The sequence below is a fragment of the Epinephelus lanceolatus genome, chromosome 15 (genome assembly GCF_041903045.1).
Source record: "Epinephelus lanceolatus isolate andai-2023 chromosome 15, ASM4190304v1, whole genome shotgun sequence".
Classification (NCBI taxonomy): domain Eukaryota; kingdom Metazoa; phylum Chordata; class Actinopteri; order Perciformes; family Serranidae; genus Epinephelus; species Epinephelus lanceolatus.
Window position 1 is genome coordinate 38,188,059 of NC_135748.1, and position 16,224 is coordinate 38,204,282.

A 16,224-nucleotide genomic window follows, 5' to 3' on the forward strand; every position below is an offset into this window, starting at 1 on the left:
AGTGGTTTTAATATTTAGTACTTTCTCTTTTTTATGTTTGTAATTGTTCTTCTTTGTGTATTATTGTGATATTTCTATATTTTCGTGTCATTCTTTTAATTTGTACGGCACAAAATGTGCTGTATAAATGGATTTGATTTGATTTGATCAGGATTCCTTAACCTCCGCTGAGTGGGGTGGGAGGGTGCAGGTTTAGTATTGGAACTCATGTCACTAAATAGTTTTGTGACGAATCCTAAAATGCAAATAAAATATGTTCAATTAAAAAACAGATATAAGCAGGTCATTCTAATGTGACGGAAACACAACATTCTTATTTTTAGGTAATTTTATATTAAAGAAAACATACTTATTATAATATTATATTTAATTTCTGCTGTATCTCCCCCCAAATCCTACACACTGGACCTTTAATTAAAGAAAGCAGTCTGACTAAAAGAAGCAAGGATGCAGAAGGTTTATGGGAAAGTGGGCCTTTTCCTTTTTTAAATTTGCATCAACAAATGAAGTTTGAATAATTTATTGTCATTCATCAAGTTCCTGGTTGGTGACGGCTGTAGCTGGACCATGAACTGACGAGTGACTGATGATGTGATGAAATTTTTGTCTTGATTTGATGGTTGTAATGGTAAAAACATTTTTGTGTCGGAAGCAGAGAGGAGGAAGGGGCGAATGACAGCAGAGAAGCAGGGAGGGAGGGAGGAAAGGGAAGTGCGGTGAAGGTGAAATGAAGGTCGGACTGACAATAAGGTGGATGGAAGCAAAGAAGTTAAGATGCAGTTTGAATAAATCCCAACCGTCCGGTTTTCCATGTGGCTGCTCGTCGTTAAATTAAACTCCAGATTTAGACGGATGTTTCTTTTTACACTCTGTTCTCCTTCTGCCTCCGTCTTTGTCCTGATTCTCCCCTGCGACAACATTACAGACTCACCCAGCTGTGGAAAAGGAAGTGAGCAGAGCTATTTTTACCCCGGCCTTACTCCTCCAAACATGCACAAACAGACAGGCCTGCACTGACACACACACGCACACACACAAAAGCCCAGTAAACAATGCAGCAGGAAGGCATTACACCCTCCTCGCCCTGCTTTCATTAGGTAAACCTATCCCTGCTGTCCTGTGCTGCCGTTACATAACACAATCATCCTCGGAGGCGAAGTGAATCAGGAGTAAACCGACAGCCGCACAAAAACCAAAGAGCCGCCCTGCTTATGCTTAAAGCATGAACCTAAAAGTCCCATTATCCCGACGATGACACATCGCTCTCCACTTCAATAAGCTGCCGTTAGCAGATTATGAAACATTAAGAAAGGCAGTGACGGGCGGCCCGGCCTCCGCTGGCTCACATCAAAAGTAACCTGCAGACTTTGATGTGCCGTTCTCCATCAGTTTAAGATGCAGATTGGCAAATTTAACGTGCAACTTTGTCTCCGCTGACGCCGAACTTTTGCTCAGCTGTTAGACATGCGATCAAATGAAAAGTGTCTCCTGATGCGGGCAGGAAACGGAGCTCTCCTCACTTGTGGAAGTCTTTGATCAGGTTTCCTTTCAGAGGTGATTTTTACACTTTGTTACAACATTTTACTGGACTGACACACACACGGTCCACACGCAGGACGATGGATAAGTTGGTAGCTTTACCACCAGTTGCTTCAGGTCAGGAGTGTGGTTGGATTTCTGTGTATCTATACACACATTTTGTTGTCTAATTACAGGCTTTTAGCACGTAGAGCTGAAACAATTAATTTAATTTGTAAGTCGAAGAACAGAAAATCAAGCAGCAATGATTTTGATAAGTGAAGGGATAGTTTAAGTCATGTTTGTGGCAAAAATTGCAAAAATAATCACTTGTTTTTAGCTTAGGAAATATGAATATTTGATCCTTTTTCTTTTGTTTTTCATGAGTTAACTGAATATTTTGGGTTCTGGACTCAGACCAAACAAAGAACTCAAATATGTCGGCTTTTGCTGGCCATATTTTAAAGATCTTTGAGATATCAGCATATTTATTGATAATGAAAATATCTGTTAATTGCAGTCCTAATTGCATAGAGACCAGACATTTTAGCACGGCATGTTCGACATTGTTATTTTCAGAATAAGCCAGGCTACTACTCGTCATGTCTACACATGTTGTAGGGTTTACACAATTTGAAATAGTTTGGATTTTTTTGTCTGTACGTCCAGATTTTCACGAGAACTATCCGGACATGAATGGAAGAAGGAGATTGTCAGGACATGAATTACCTGTTTATGATCTTGTTTTCGGAGTATGCCGTTTATGAGAAGCGCCAATACACTAGCTGGAGTGATCCAAAAGAAACCGGGATACTGTAGTATGTGTTCACCTTATCCCCATTATTGAGCGCCGCTAACTACCTGCGCAGGCATTGCTGGGGTGATATGAACAGGAAGCATGTTGTCCCGAGACAGTCAATTTGCGGTGAACTACACCTACATTTGTTCACATTTTGATGAGTCTGCACTGGGAAAATAATTAGCTCATAGCAGTTCCTGTTTGCACTGTTACCATGGATGCAGACAACAATCATCTGCATTACTTTTCTGGCTCATTAAACATTTGCAAGACATTTTGGAAAAGAAAGAAAATGAACAGTAAGGATACGTGGCGTTCCCTCGGTGCGGCACACCATGTAGAGACACGCGGCGATGACGTGGGAGGACTTGCGGCCACGGGTCAGGTGTTTCATGAGCGCCATCTTGTAGAAGTTCAGGGCCGTGTCCAGACAGTGCTTGTTCATCTGCAGCTGGTGACCCAGACTGTTGATGTTCTGTCTCGCTGAAAGACACACGAATAACAAAAAGCACGTCAGCTCACAGAAACATGGCGACCGTTTTTCATTAACAAATATGTTCAAGTAATCAGCACCCCGTCTGTTTTTAGCATTAATATAGCAAAGAGGAAAAACAAGCACAAAGAACAGTACTTTAACACCTTCATGGCAGAGGAGAGGAAGTTAAGGTGTCGTGATCACCCAGTCTGACACAGTGACCATTGAGAAGGACACGAATGTGTTGAATCTGAGCCCAGTTAAAACCCGTTCTTGGTGCAGAGACCAGAACACACACACACACACACACACACATCATTACACCAGCACATAAACATTCCCATCTGCAAACATGTCAGGACAAACACGACTGCAGACAAGCACGAGGGTTCCATTACGCACACGTATGCAAACGTACATGTGCACGCAGAAGCCTGCATAACGATGTCATCACACGCAACACACGTGTGCTCCGTCTTTAGACGCAAACACACCAACACACTGCACGAACCAGTTCAGGTGTCGCAGCAGGTTACAAGAGTTTATAACTACTGTAATTGAGCTGCTGCAGTGTGTGTGTGTGTGTGTGTGTGTGTGTGTGTGTGTGTGTGTGTGTGTAGAGTTCATGACCGCAGATGAGCTCAACATGCTGAATATCTTCGTACACAAAGTGTGAGTGTGTCTGGGAATGTGAGAGGCTCTGAGCTCATCGTGTCTCGTCATGCTGTTTCAGTTTAGCACTCCAACAGATCTGAAACAGAAGATTTCAACATCAGCATAACACACACACACACACAAACACTGCTCTGAATCCGTCTCTCATCCAGCTGAGACGATAGAACAGCATTTAGTCTGGATGTTTAATTTAATTTCCCCTCGGGGATCAATAAAGTATTTCTGATTCTGATTAATCACATGGATCCTCTTTAACAGATGAAAACTGCTCAGTTGTTGCAGAAATGTTCACACTTTTAAGACAACATGAACAAGACGTGCTCAGAAAAACCACAAAACTAAAATCTACCATCCCATGAAAACTGGGCAACTCCATCTGTTGTTGAAGATGATGTGATAGTCTGAATCAGGGACTAATGTTGTCACAAAGTTGTATAATTGCCTAGAGTTGGTTCGTGTTCTCACGGCAGCATTTACAAGAGGACCAGATCAAATGCCTTGTGTGAGAAAGCTGCTCTTGATTGGCCAGAATTTCCATGTGGGAAAAATCCAGGAAGTAAAGCAAACGTTGAAGAAGAGTACACTTGCAAGATAAATGTGACACTTTCTAATGTCACAATGGAGGGACAACTACGCAGGTTGATTTTAGCGCTGCTCATCGTGGACTATATGGCTGTCATTGTTCATTTTAGTCAAACCATACAGTTTGAAAACGAGGCGCGGCTCCAACTAGAAAACAATGTTTTGATGCATTGGATGTGCTGAATGTGCATATTAAGGCAGTACAGGAGGAGGTGCACATTAATAATCCTCCAGGACTGTAACATGCTCATGTTTAACCCAAACAATGTGTCATGTGACTGCAGTTGCTTCACATCCAGGTCGGAACACCTTCTCACCACAAACCAACCGCACCAGAGTTCATTTGTAACCGGACTGAGACCACCTCTTCAAGAAGGTCTCAGTCTGGTTGTTTTGGTGCGCACCAGAGTCCGATTGCTGCCCAGACGAACCGCACTTGAACTGAATCAAACAGGGCAGGTGTGAAAGCACCCTAAACGTAGCTTGTAGCGATTTTGATTCAGTTCTGCCTGATTTCACATCCACTTTTGATACTGCAGAACAGCAATAAGAGTCTTTAGCAACTCTGGCTGAGACTGTATTTAGGCCATTATAAAAAAAGTAGGGCTTGTGTTTACTTGGTAAAAAAAAATCAGAGGGCCACCAATGTTATAAAACACAATTCTAAAAAGGAACATGAATTTCTGAGCCACATTTCATCATCACTCATCCAGAAGACCTCGGGACACTTCAGTCTGGACCAAAGTGGTAGACTGAACCTTGGGAGCAGTACTTGGCAAAATTATCTTAACTCAAGGTCCACTGAACTGTCTGTTCATGGGCATGAACTGCATCTCACAGTCTTACTGATGAAAACTCTGTGTGTCTATTCCATGTTTTTCTCCTCACTGACTTGGTCAATCCATGTGAAATTTGGCACAGTGGTAGAGGGTCATGGGAGGATGCGAATGAAGCAATATTACATCAATTGGCCAAAGGGGGGCGCTATAGCAACTGATTGAAATTGCAAACTTTGAATGGGCATATCTCATGCCCCGTATGTCGTAGAGACATGAAACTTTGCATAGAGATGCCTCTCCTCATGAGGAACAAATCTGCCTCAAGAACCCATAACTTCCGCTTATATAGATTTTCCGCCATTTTGAATTTTTTGAAAAACACTTCAAATGGATCTCTTCCTAGGAAGTTTGAGCGATCTGCATGAAACTGGGTGAACATAATCTAGGGACCAATATCTAAAGTTCCCTCTTGGCAAAAGTTGGAAAACTTACTAAAACTGAGCTTCTATAAGGCAATGAATATTGCGGAGGCCGTGGCTCATCACATAAAGGTGTATAATAGGAATGGGCAACACAAGCAAAAACACTATTCGAAAATCGTGGCAAGTATTCGACGCAAGCCCTGTGCGCGCACACCAGTGACTGCTCGGCATGTATTTTTCACACCGCGGGGATTTTTCACGGACATTTTTACAGGAAACTACAACGTGGAAGTGCGCTCGACTATGAAAGCCCGAATGACTGCGGACATTCCTCACGGAGTAGTAGTCTCGGCATGTTTCTCCTGTTTGTAGAAGAGCATCTCACACCGCTGTAGCAATCCTAGACTGCCCTCGTGCGGTTAGGAGCTGAATTGCATGTCAAATAAAGGGAGGGAAATAAGACGGCGAATAGTAATAGTCGCATTAAAAAAATCGATTTTTCAAAAATAAAATGACTATTCGAAAATCGAAAATCATGACCCATCCCTAGTGTATAACATCTCAAGGGTTTCACCGATCACTACGCAACTTTGTAGGCATATGACCACACATAATCTGAGGGGACCCCTCCATTATTGACCCCATCAAACAAAATGGGGGCGCTAGAGAGCTCATTTCTTATCTAGGTCTAACCACCATATGGATTTTTACTAAACTTGGTAGATATGTAGAACAGGACGCCTCAAGGTGACTGGAGAAATTTAACTCTAATTGGCAACTGGGTGGCGCTATAACAACAGAAAAATGCTTAAAAATGGCTAAAATGCGACCGATCGCTGTGGCTCCCCCTGTGGACCAATGTTTGTTTTCTTTCTAATTTTTGGTATGAAGTCATGGTATGGTCTGCTGTACATAATCACGGAAACTGTCAGTGTGTCATTCTGTCAGTCAGTCATTCTGTCTGTCCCACGTTTTTCTACTCACTGACGTGTCAATCTATGTGAAACTGCACATAGGCATTGAGGACTGGCATAGGTAGAAGGTGACAAAGCTACCAATGGGTATGGAGTAGTCACTTCATATTTATATACGCTATATATTACTGATAACAACTGCTGAGATACTGTGAAAAGCTCGAGAAAAAGTATAAGTTAAAATGATTTTGTCAAAAATAAGGAAACAAATAAACATGAAAGATAAGGTCAACACATTATTGACTCTTTCAATACAGATGTCTTTCTGCCGTGTTCTGCCTCATAATTCTGATATTTTCTTTGACTTTACACAACCCAGAATCTCAGTACATGATTGTAAATAATTGTGCTCTGTAACTCCTTGTTCCTTTGTCAACTGGGATAAGAATCTACTAAACTGAATACGCCGACACTTAGCACTTCTCCCTTAACCTCAAAATCACTTTGTTTCACTTTATTGTCCATTTAAAAATTAAACTAAACACAACATAAGACACGCAGTTAAGTAATACAGAAAATACATTCAAATATCCATAACCCTGAAAAGACAGCCTCAGAAACAAACAAGCCACAGGCCTGGAGGCAGGAGACAAGAAGAAACCCCCTAAAAATTTACCTCACAGCTTTGCAAATTTAGAGACGTAACAGCAAACGGGGTTCAAAGGAGTTTCCGTATCTGTTGCTCTGGTTTGAAGCAACTACTGTGAAGATAAAACAAGTTAACAGCTCCCCTAATTTCTACAAAGTTTGTGTCACAGATGATAAGTAGGGCAGAGACTCAGCACTGCAGCTGTAATTACCAAAAAAACACAAACTTAGTTTTCTGCCCTTTACGTGACTCGTCAGCTCAAAAGCTCAAAACAGCGACTGATTCCTTAATAGGAGCCTCCAATTAAATAAATAACACCTCATAACATTTACATGAAGAAAAACTGGGACACCCTGAAGCAGAGTGGCATTTATACATGCACACAGGATCTGATGAGGCTATCCGGGGAGCTATTTATACCAACACCTACGTACACCTGGATTATAAAACTGTAAATTAATGGTCCAGTTAAACATGAGCCTGTCATTTTTATCGGGACATCACCAGTCACATACATGACGTCCAGTGGAGCTAACAACATCACCAGAAGGAGCACGTCATTCATGTTTGTTTATGAGTTAAATTACATTCTTGACCTTTGAGATACACTATATGGACACAAGTATCCGAACGCAGGGACTGTAATGACGTATTCAAATACATATACTTTATGGAGTTGGCTCTTCTTGTCCACTCTTCTTGAAGGCTTTCCACAAGGTTCTGGAGTGCTTCTTTGAGAATTTGTGCCCATTCATTCTGTAGAGCATTTATGAGGTCAGGCACTGATGTTGGACGAGAAGGCCTGGCTCACAATCTTGGTTCCAGTTCATCCAAAGGTGCTCGATGGGGTTGACGTCAGGGCTCTGTGCGGGCCAGTCGAGTTCTTCAACACTGAACTCATCAACCCATGTCTTTCTAGTCCTTGCTTTGTGCACTGGGGGCCAAGCTCAAACCCTGAAAAACAGCCTGATACAATTATCCCTCGTCTACCAAACTTTGCAGTTGGCACAATCCAGTCAGGCAGGTAACCTTCTCATGGTATCCGCCAAACCCGAGGCCTGACTGCATGATTCGTCACTCCACAGAATGCGTTACACTGTTCCACAGTCTGTCAGTGCGCTTTACAGAACTCCTTCCGACGCTCGGCATTGGACTTGGTGATGTGAGGCTTGCATGCTCTGCTCGGCCATGGAAATCCATTCCACGAAGCTGCCGCCGCACAGTTTTTGTGCTTACATTAATGCCAGTGGAAGCTCGGAAGTCTTCAGCTATGGAATCAGCAGAGCGTTGGCGACTTTTACGCACCATGCACCTGAGCAATTGTTGACCTCGCTGTGATTTTACATGATCTTCTGCTTCATGGCTGAGCTGCTGTTGTTCCTAACCACTTCCACTTTCTAATAATATCACTTAGAGTTGACCGTGGAATATCCAGCAGGGATGAAATCGTAAAGGTGGCATCCTATCAAAGTGCCATGCTTGAAGTCACTGAGCTCTTCAGAACGACCCATTTTGTATCACAAATGTTTGCAAATGGAGACTGCATGGCTAGATGCTTGATTCTATACAGGTCTGATTAAAACACCTGATTTCAATAAATTAATAAATAATAAATAAAACCAGTTACAGCATAAACTGGGACAGGGTCAGAGTCATGGACCAGAGGACAGCCAGAAGAGAAAGATTATCTCTGATGCCAGAGACAAGCTTTGAGCGTCAGTGATGAGGTAACAACTAAATCATCTCCCTGAGAACTGAGTAGGGTTAGGCGATTGGAAGAATGTATGAGCTATCAGTTTGGGGCGATTTGACATTTTGCTAATTTAATGGTCTGCCTCTGTAGAATGAGTGAGAGTCACAGCCCAGCAGGCAGCAAGAGACAGCAGGGAAAGACAGAGGCAGCATATTCTCACATCGAACTTGATGAATTAAAGGTTTATTTCTACCAAACCAAAGTGCTTGTTGAAACAGTAAAAAGATGAACCAAGACAGTTGTGGTGTGTTTTACAATGAATTCACAAAGCTGACGTCAGTCTTTGTTCGGGGGAAGAGAGAAACTTGAATTCAAGAGGTGTACGATTGTATTTCTGCTTAAAAAGGCAAATAGGTGTAAGAACATTTCCTTTGTTGGTATTTTTTTTTATCTATTAGAATCAAAAAGCTAAGAAAGCTTGTGAAACATAGCAAAGTCACTGCTCAAACACATCCCCCAACTAAAACTACAATGGGGGTCTCCACACACACACATTCACGAATCAGGGTTGGAGATCAGCACCGGTCAAAGCACTCATGCAAGATGCAAATGGCTGCTAGATTTGCTTTACCTACCAACCAAAAAACACTATGATAATGTATCGACCCCTCACTAAAGCTGCGTCTCAATTCAGGGCTGCAGCCTTTGAAGGACGTGGCCTTCGCGGTCAACGTTGGACATGTCCTTTGAAGGCTGCATCAGTCAAACCGAACGGTCTCCAAAATGGGATGGTCTGGTCTGCGGGGGATTTCCTGGGTGCATCACCAGTTGTTCTCTCCCCGATCTGTTAGCATTACTGTTACCTAGCAACCAGCTGTGCTTGACAAAAAAAGGAGTAAGCTAGTTAGTTAGGTAGCCCTGAATCATATATATTTTTTATTTAATACTTGAGGAGATGACTCACCGCCAGAGACACCACCGTCTGATGTGTTTCAGGCTGATGGACCTTTTCAAGTAAACTTATTAAACTGCGATTGTTTAAACTGTGTGCTTTTAGCTAACAGTAATATTAACAAGTTAACCGTTAGCTTGTAAACAACTGTTGGTTAATTTAACTTAATATATAATCGTCACAGGAGCAATGCATCTTGGGATAGGCTGGGCCATGAAGGATTCATCCACTGCATCCTTCTGAGTCTGGGAAAGAAGGCTGCATTTCTTGGCTGTATTTGAAGGAGCCTTCGAAATGATCAGCCTTGGTCGCCCGATGTGGAGCAATTGGTCTTCAAATGCAGCCCCTGAATTGAGACACAGCATAAGTCCCGCCTCTCAAACGCAGACTGGCCAATCATAGCGTAGCATCAGCCAGCTCCGACAAGCACCCGACAACTACGCGGCTGTGCTGCCACTCTCATGCAATTGTTTGAGATTTTCTTCATTTTCAGGCTGATTTCATACTAAACGTTGTACCTGGGGCACGTCTTCTATTATACTCATTACCTGGAGAGGTTGGAAAGAGATACTAGCGCAACAGACTCTCACTGATGGCCCAACATTAGTGTCGTGTCGCCAAACCTACCTTGACAAAGTTGTGTCAGTGCTAGAGAAAGGTCTAGCAAAATCACTAATGATCTTTCTGTTATAGGGGGAAAATGCTCTGGCTTGTTTTTGTTTCTTTAAACCACTCACAAGTATCGCGAGTGGCACAAAGCCCTGTGTACCACAACAGTGCCCTTGCAAAATAGTGTTGGACGCACATTGGGAGGCGAGCACTGTGATTAAAATGGCTCCTCATAAGAAAAGGCCTCAAAAAACAACTTTTAGACTTTCAGATAAATGGGTCAAACATAATTTGATAATCCTTGCTTTGGACGTATAGCCTGACTGTACTTTAACTCTGTAGGAACTCACTGCAACCATTAAAACCACAGGCAAAGAAGCAAATGTGAAGTGGAACTGATCAGTACGTTGGCGCGGTTGATGTCACTGCCACACTTAAAAGATGTCGCAAATCAACTTCAGCTGGCTGTGTAACAAAACAGATCAACATCAGAGTCCTGTGAGACGGAGTCTGAGCTTTTCTGAGGTGTATTTACAGGTTATTTTATTTGCTGTAGACTTATAACCACAGTCCACATCTGGTGAGTCAGACTAGCTTGACAATGACCGACGGCGACTGTCTGCTTGGTCGAGGCCCTTTGAGATACTGGAAGGTGAATTTTGTTACCTTTTTCCAGACAATAGGCTAGCTGTTTCCAGACAATAGGCTAGCTGTTTCCAGACAATAGGCTAGCTGTTTCCTCTTTCTTAATGCTACGCCAAACTAACTGGCTCCAGAGTTATATTTAACAAACAGACATTAGAGCTGTATCGATGTTATCGTCTAACTCTAGCAAGACAGCATCTCACAAAATGTCAAATTATTCCTTTAAAAATGGAGAAACTCCTCACACACTGCAGAGTCATTTGATTCATTGTAAAATCAATGTAAAATAACTTGAGTCACAAAGTGTTGCCTCATATTGTGGTATCAATATATTTATACACCTTCCAGCTAAACGTCTAGATTTATGAGAATCAAGTTTTACTGCAGCTTCAGTTTGTGATTCAGACTCCTCAGACAAAGTGTGTTTTGCACATAAATCTTGACTTTAAAGCTGCATTTAAATTCCAGTCATCGTGCCTGCACACTGCACCAATACATGAGGGACTGGTGATACATTATTGTCCTACACAAATACAGGAAGAGGTGGGGTTTGTGCCCCCAGATATGAATCAGTCGGCGGTGAGACGGTGGAGGAGGAGGAGGAGGAGGTGCAGACGGCCGCTGGGGAAAGTTTGTGGAGGACAGAAAGAAGAAGAAGAAGAAGAAGAAGAGCTGTTCCTCTCTTAGAGACGCCTGCAGACTCACAGACGGCCATAAATCTCTCCCCACACACAGAGATACACACAATAAGAGCACGACAAGGCTATTCCCACTGCCACACGCACACACACAAATACAACAAAACGTCAGCTTCCACACATACAAAAACACAACTTTTACTCAGACACACGCACACACACACTTAGAAGGAATACACTGTGGGTAATCTTCAAGACGATCGATAACACTCTCATGTCTGCACAGTAAATATGGAGCCTCAGCCTGCAGACAGTTAACTTAGCATTCAGAGTAAAAACAGGAGGAAACGGCTGATACCAAAAGGTAATAAAACAACCACAGACACCTCGAAAGCTCACTAATAAACATGTTTGTTAATAGGTACAAATATGAGAATTTCAGTTTATGTGACAGACTTTTTTTGGCCGGGCACAGTGACTCCGCCTGGAAACTTCATCATGACAACAAGACTGCACTGCACCCGTCCAAAAAAGTCCAGCACAAAACTCCCTATATAACCACAAAATTGTCCTTTTTACGCTTCAGTTTTTATACCAACTGAAGGACAGTGTGTAAGATTTAGGGAGAGGATTGCAGATTGTAACCAGTTAAAACAATGAACACTGAATTCCTTCAGTGTTCATTGTTCAGGAAGTTTTTACAGAGAGCCAAACTATCTGCTGAAGTCTCTTCCTCTCCAAAACAAATGGACCAGATGGTTTAAACCGATAAAAACACTGAAAAAAAGCCATTTCACATTGCAAGTCAGTGTTTCTCCTACGCTGTTTAGCACTTTGTAAAAAGGGCTGCTAGCCCTGCACCTGCTTATGTGTGCTCACCTTATTCCGATCCATACGTCCAACAGGTTTTAACCGGGAGCCAAATTATTGTAGAGGTCTCCTCCTCTCCCAAACAAACACCCCTGGTGATTTAAACCAATAGTTAAAAAAATGATAATATTCAAAATTGTCGCAGAGGAGCTGCGAACTACGGTGGCCAACGTGAAAACGTGAATGTCCCTTTCTAGAGCCAGTGTTTGGTTTGTCTGTTCTAGGCTACTGTAGAAACATAGTGGTCCACATGTAATGAAACGGGATTGCAATTTGAACATATGTCGATGACGATGATAAACTAAAGTCATTTTTACTCAATATGGATAGACATAGACAGATCCAAACAGTGTGTCATGCAGCAGGAGTACAGCCAGCTGTCAGTCAATCTGCAGTGTTGGAGATGAGCGTCACTGTACACGCCCAATTTTCACTGCAAAGACTGTGCTGAGGTGAGAAGGTGAAGCTGACGAGGAGCTCACTATACCCTCAAAAACGGACGACACTGTGGATAAAAAAGGTCACACAACATCAGTACTTTTGAAAGTGGTTTGGCTACTTGAAAGGCAGCGACGCACGGGCAAAGACAGTCTGCAAAATATGTCGTCAGTTGGTGCCAAACAGGACGGGAAACACAACAAACCTTTTCCATCACCTGAAAAGGTGACATCCAAGCGACTACACTGAGAGCATGGAAATCCAGGAAACTGCAGCAAGTCCACCAACAAGTGTTGCTCAACGGCCGAGCACTTCTGCTGCTGTGGGCAGCGCTAGCTGGGCTGCACCAAAACAGTAATCAACAGTGTTGTCTTTTGCCGCCATAACCCCGTATGAGAAGCGATCAAAAAGGAGCAAAGATATAACACTTTGCAGTGACAGACTGTCTAGCCAAATACATGATGCCCATGAGCACCGTGGAGAAAGATGGCAAGATTTCAGGTACGAGTTCCCGGGCAGGAAATATTTTTCTCAAACTGCTCTGCTCCAGCTTTACAACAAGTGCCGTGCGAGGCTGGAAAAACATTTGGTTTCTTCAGGTGTCAGACATTATCAGGATACTTTTCAAACTCGCAGCATTATCAAATTATAAATCACAATAAATATCGATATCGATCAATACGGGGAAAATTATCGTTATATTTTTTTGCCATATCTCCCAGCCCTAATTAGACAATTTTATAGGGTCCCAGTAAGCCATGCACAACACCAGGACCCTGAAACAAGCTCAACAATGTGCTTTCTATCTATGACTAAGCTAAGCTAAGCTAAGCTAAGCTAAGCATCTCCTGGCTCCAGCTTCAAATGACCATATAGACCTGAGAGTGGTATTGATCCTCTTGTCTCATTCCCAGCAAGAAGGCTGCAGTCATTAACCCCAACATCTGAATAATGTGTGTGTATATTGGAAATATATTGGTATACACACATAAAGTCAAACAGCACGGCAAACATATCCTAAATAACGCCTCTATACACACACAGTTACGAAACTTGTTTTCTCATGCACACAGTCAAAGACACACACAGAATATAACACAGGTATTCCCCAATCCTCCTATTTTCCCTCTCTGTTTCTCACACACACACACACACACACACACACACACACACACACACACACTCACACACACACTGACTCAACTAATCCCCTATACACCCATCCACCGCTGTATCTACACACACTCTCCCATTACTCAGCGTCTGCTGCAGTCTGACAGCTCTGTGACTCTGCGGCTCCGTCGCTGAAACATCGTCAGTGGAGCAGACGGTCGTCGCCGCGGTAACCAGCTGCTCTGACTCTCTACCCGGCAGCCAGCCAACCATCAGCTGAGCTTTTTTTTCTTTTTGTGTATGTGTGTGTGTGTGTGTGTGTGTGTGTGTGTGTGTGTGTGTCTTTCTACAAGTTGTTGTTGATGATGTGTTTCTAGACTAGAGTGGTGAGTGTGAGGTCCAGGGACACACACACACACAACGTCCTCCAGGTCCATTTAGAACCTGACAGATATATAATCGACAGGACCGATGTTATCAGCTGACACCAGTTTAACACAGATACAGAAAAATCAAAACGGGAGGTTAAAGCAGCGACTGTCCTGGAATACTATTTCTGTACCCTCCATTTCTACATTTTCAGTTTGACTTACTCACTAAAGTCTCTCCTGACAGTGTCGTCTTACTGTCCAGCTGCCAAAATCTCACTGAGAAAAACTCTGAAGAGATAAAAAAATGAATATTTGCTCATCTGTAACAGGGCTGTCGTGTTTTATTTAAAACTTTCACTCAAAAGGTGAGAATTTTTAACTATAATGACCAGTTCAAATTAAAAATGTAAGCTCAGCAGACTGAAGCAGTTTGCCTCGTGGTCTAGCAGTACTTTGCTTTGACCTACACGAAGCACAATAACCACTTTCATCATAAGGTCTTATTCGCCAGGATGTGATGAGTGTTCATAATGCTGGAAATTTCCTTCAGATATAGTGCAGCAATATATTCTATAAGACCTTTACGAAGGGTGAGCGTTATGGCCCTAAAATAATGACATGATATTTCAGGGTATTTTTGCAATTTTGATATTCTTGACGATATGACAAATTAGTAAAAAAGCATTTACATTACCAAAGGTTTATGACAAAATCACTCGACGACACTGACAACCGTGTGTGCACGGTGAGAGAGGAGAGGGAGAGACACTGTGCTGCTGCCAGAGGAGCCGCTGAATGAGTTCCCTCTGAGCACTAACTCGCTAAAAGAGTCTGAGAAGTCCGGGGCTGTTCATATAACATTCAGGACGCCACAGTCTATTCCACACTACTGAAGCTGCTCCTCTTTGTGGAACCACCATGGAGTCGGTAATAATTTTGCTTTCAGCCATGCTTGTTGTTGCCGTGGGTAACAGTTTGACGTCATATGTCAACAAGTCGAAATATCGCGAGCCAAGAAAAAGACAATTCTTTTCTTATTCTTTATTTAGGATCCCCATTGGTTGTTACCACGGTAACGACTACTCTTCCTGGGGTCCAAACAGAAACGGCAATATTTTCTGATACTGTCTCATATCGATCACAGGCCCCTGAATCGAAAATCGCATCACTGCAGAGTTTCTGATGTCAGCAAATATCACATCGTCATCAAAAGATACAGACACCGCCACACGAGAACACTTCTGTGTGAGTCGATACCTTTTTAAGGAAAATCCTACATCCAATGCCTTTAACAATTTTTTTTTTACTTCAGTGTAGAGCAGCTAGAGTGACAGGAAAGGAGGAGGGAAGAGGAGAGAACATGCAACAAAGGGCAGCTGCCAAGCCTACATAGAGCACACGCTCTACCAGGTGAACTAGAGCTCGCCCTGACCTGTAGTTTTCATATCTGTGCTGTGGCCTCCTCAACTAGCTTCATCATCACCTGCTCAAATTAACAAACTACATAAACGGCACGTCATATAAATGAAACGGTTTCTGACAGGCTTTATGTCAGTAGACAAAGTCATAACGCTGTTCGGGTGTGTCACCTTTCATCAGATCAGACTCACGAGGACAAAGCTGAACCAAAGTGATTTAACTTTAAAATGTACCTAATAAAAACAAACATTTAACCCTGAAACTCTCTGTATGATATTACAGTTCATCAAAATGTGTTTAAAGCACAGTGAAGAGAGAAAAAAAAGCTGCTGCTGTGACATAAAAGATGCATTTAATGTAAGAGAGGAGCTCTTTGAACAAACGGGATAAAAAGATCTGAGGTAAATCACCTCTGAAAACACTGAAGAAGCCTTTAATTACTCGGCTGTTGTGTCAGACGAGGTTAAAAACACCAACATGTTGCAACACAGCAGCTTTCAGAAGACGACATTTGCTCAGCAGAACAAGCGAAGATACAGATGATCATGGACGACATATAAAGGATGCTTGCAGCCTCCTCAGTTAACTTTACATCTTCTTGACATTATTACACTTCCCTGATCTGTGTGCTTAATCAAAATGTCTATAAACAAAACTGGACAT

The 16,224-nt window shown here is 42.5% G+C and overlaps 1 protein-coding gene across 2 annotated transcripts in view; it reads right to left on the reverse strand.

The window, feature by feature from the left end:
• brf1a (BRF1 general transcription factor IIIB subunit a) overlaps nucleotides 1–16,224 on the reverse strand; it is a 164,533-nt gene that overhangs the window by 140,689 nt on the left and 7,620 nt on the right. For both annotated transcript variants that reach the window (XM_033642683.2, XM_033642682.2), the window contains exon 4: nucleotides 2,627–2,800. In XM_033642683.2, coding sequence (XP_033498574.1) covers nucleotides 2,627–2,800 — 174 coding nt within the window. The remainder of the gene's footprint in view (nucleotides 1–2,626; nucleotides 2,801–16,224) is intronic.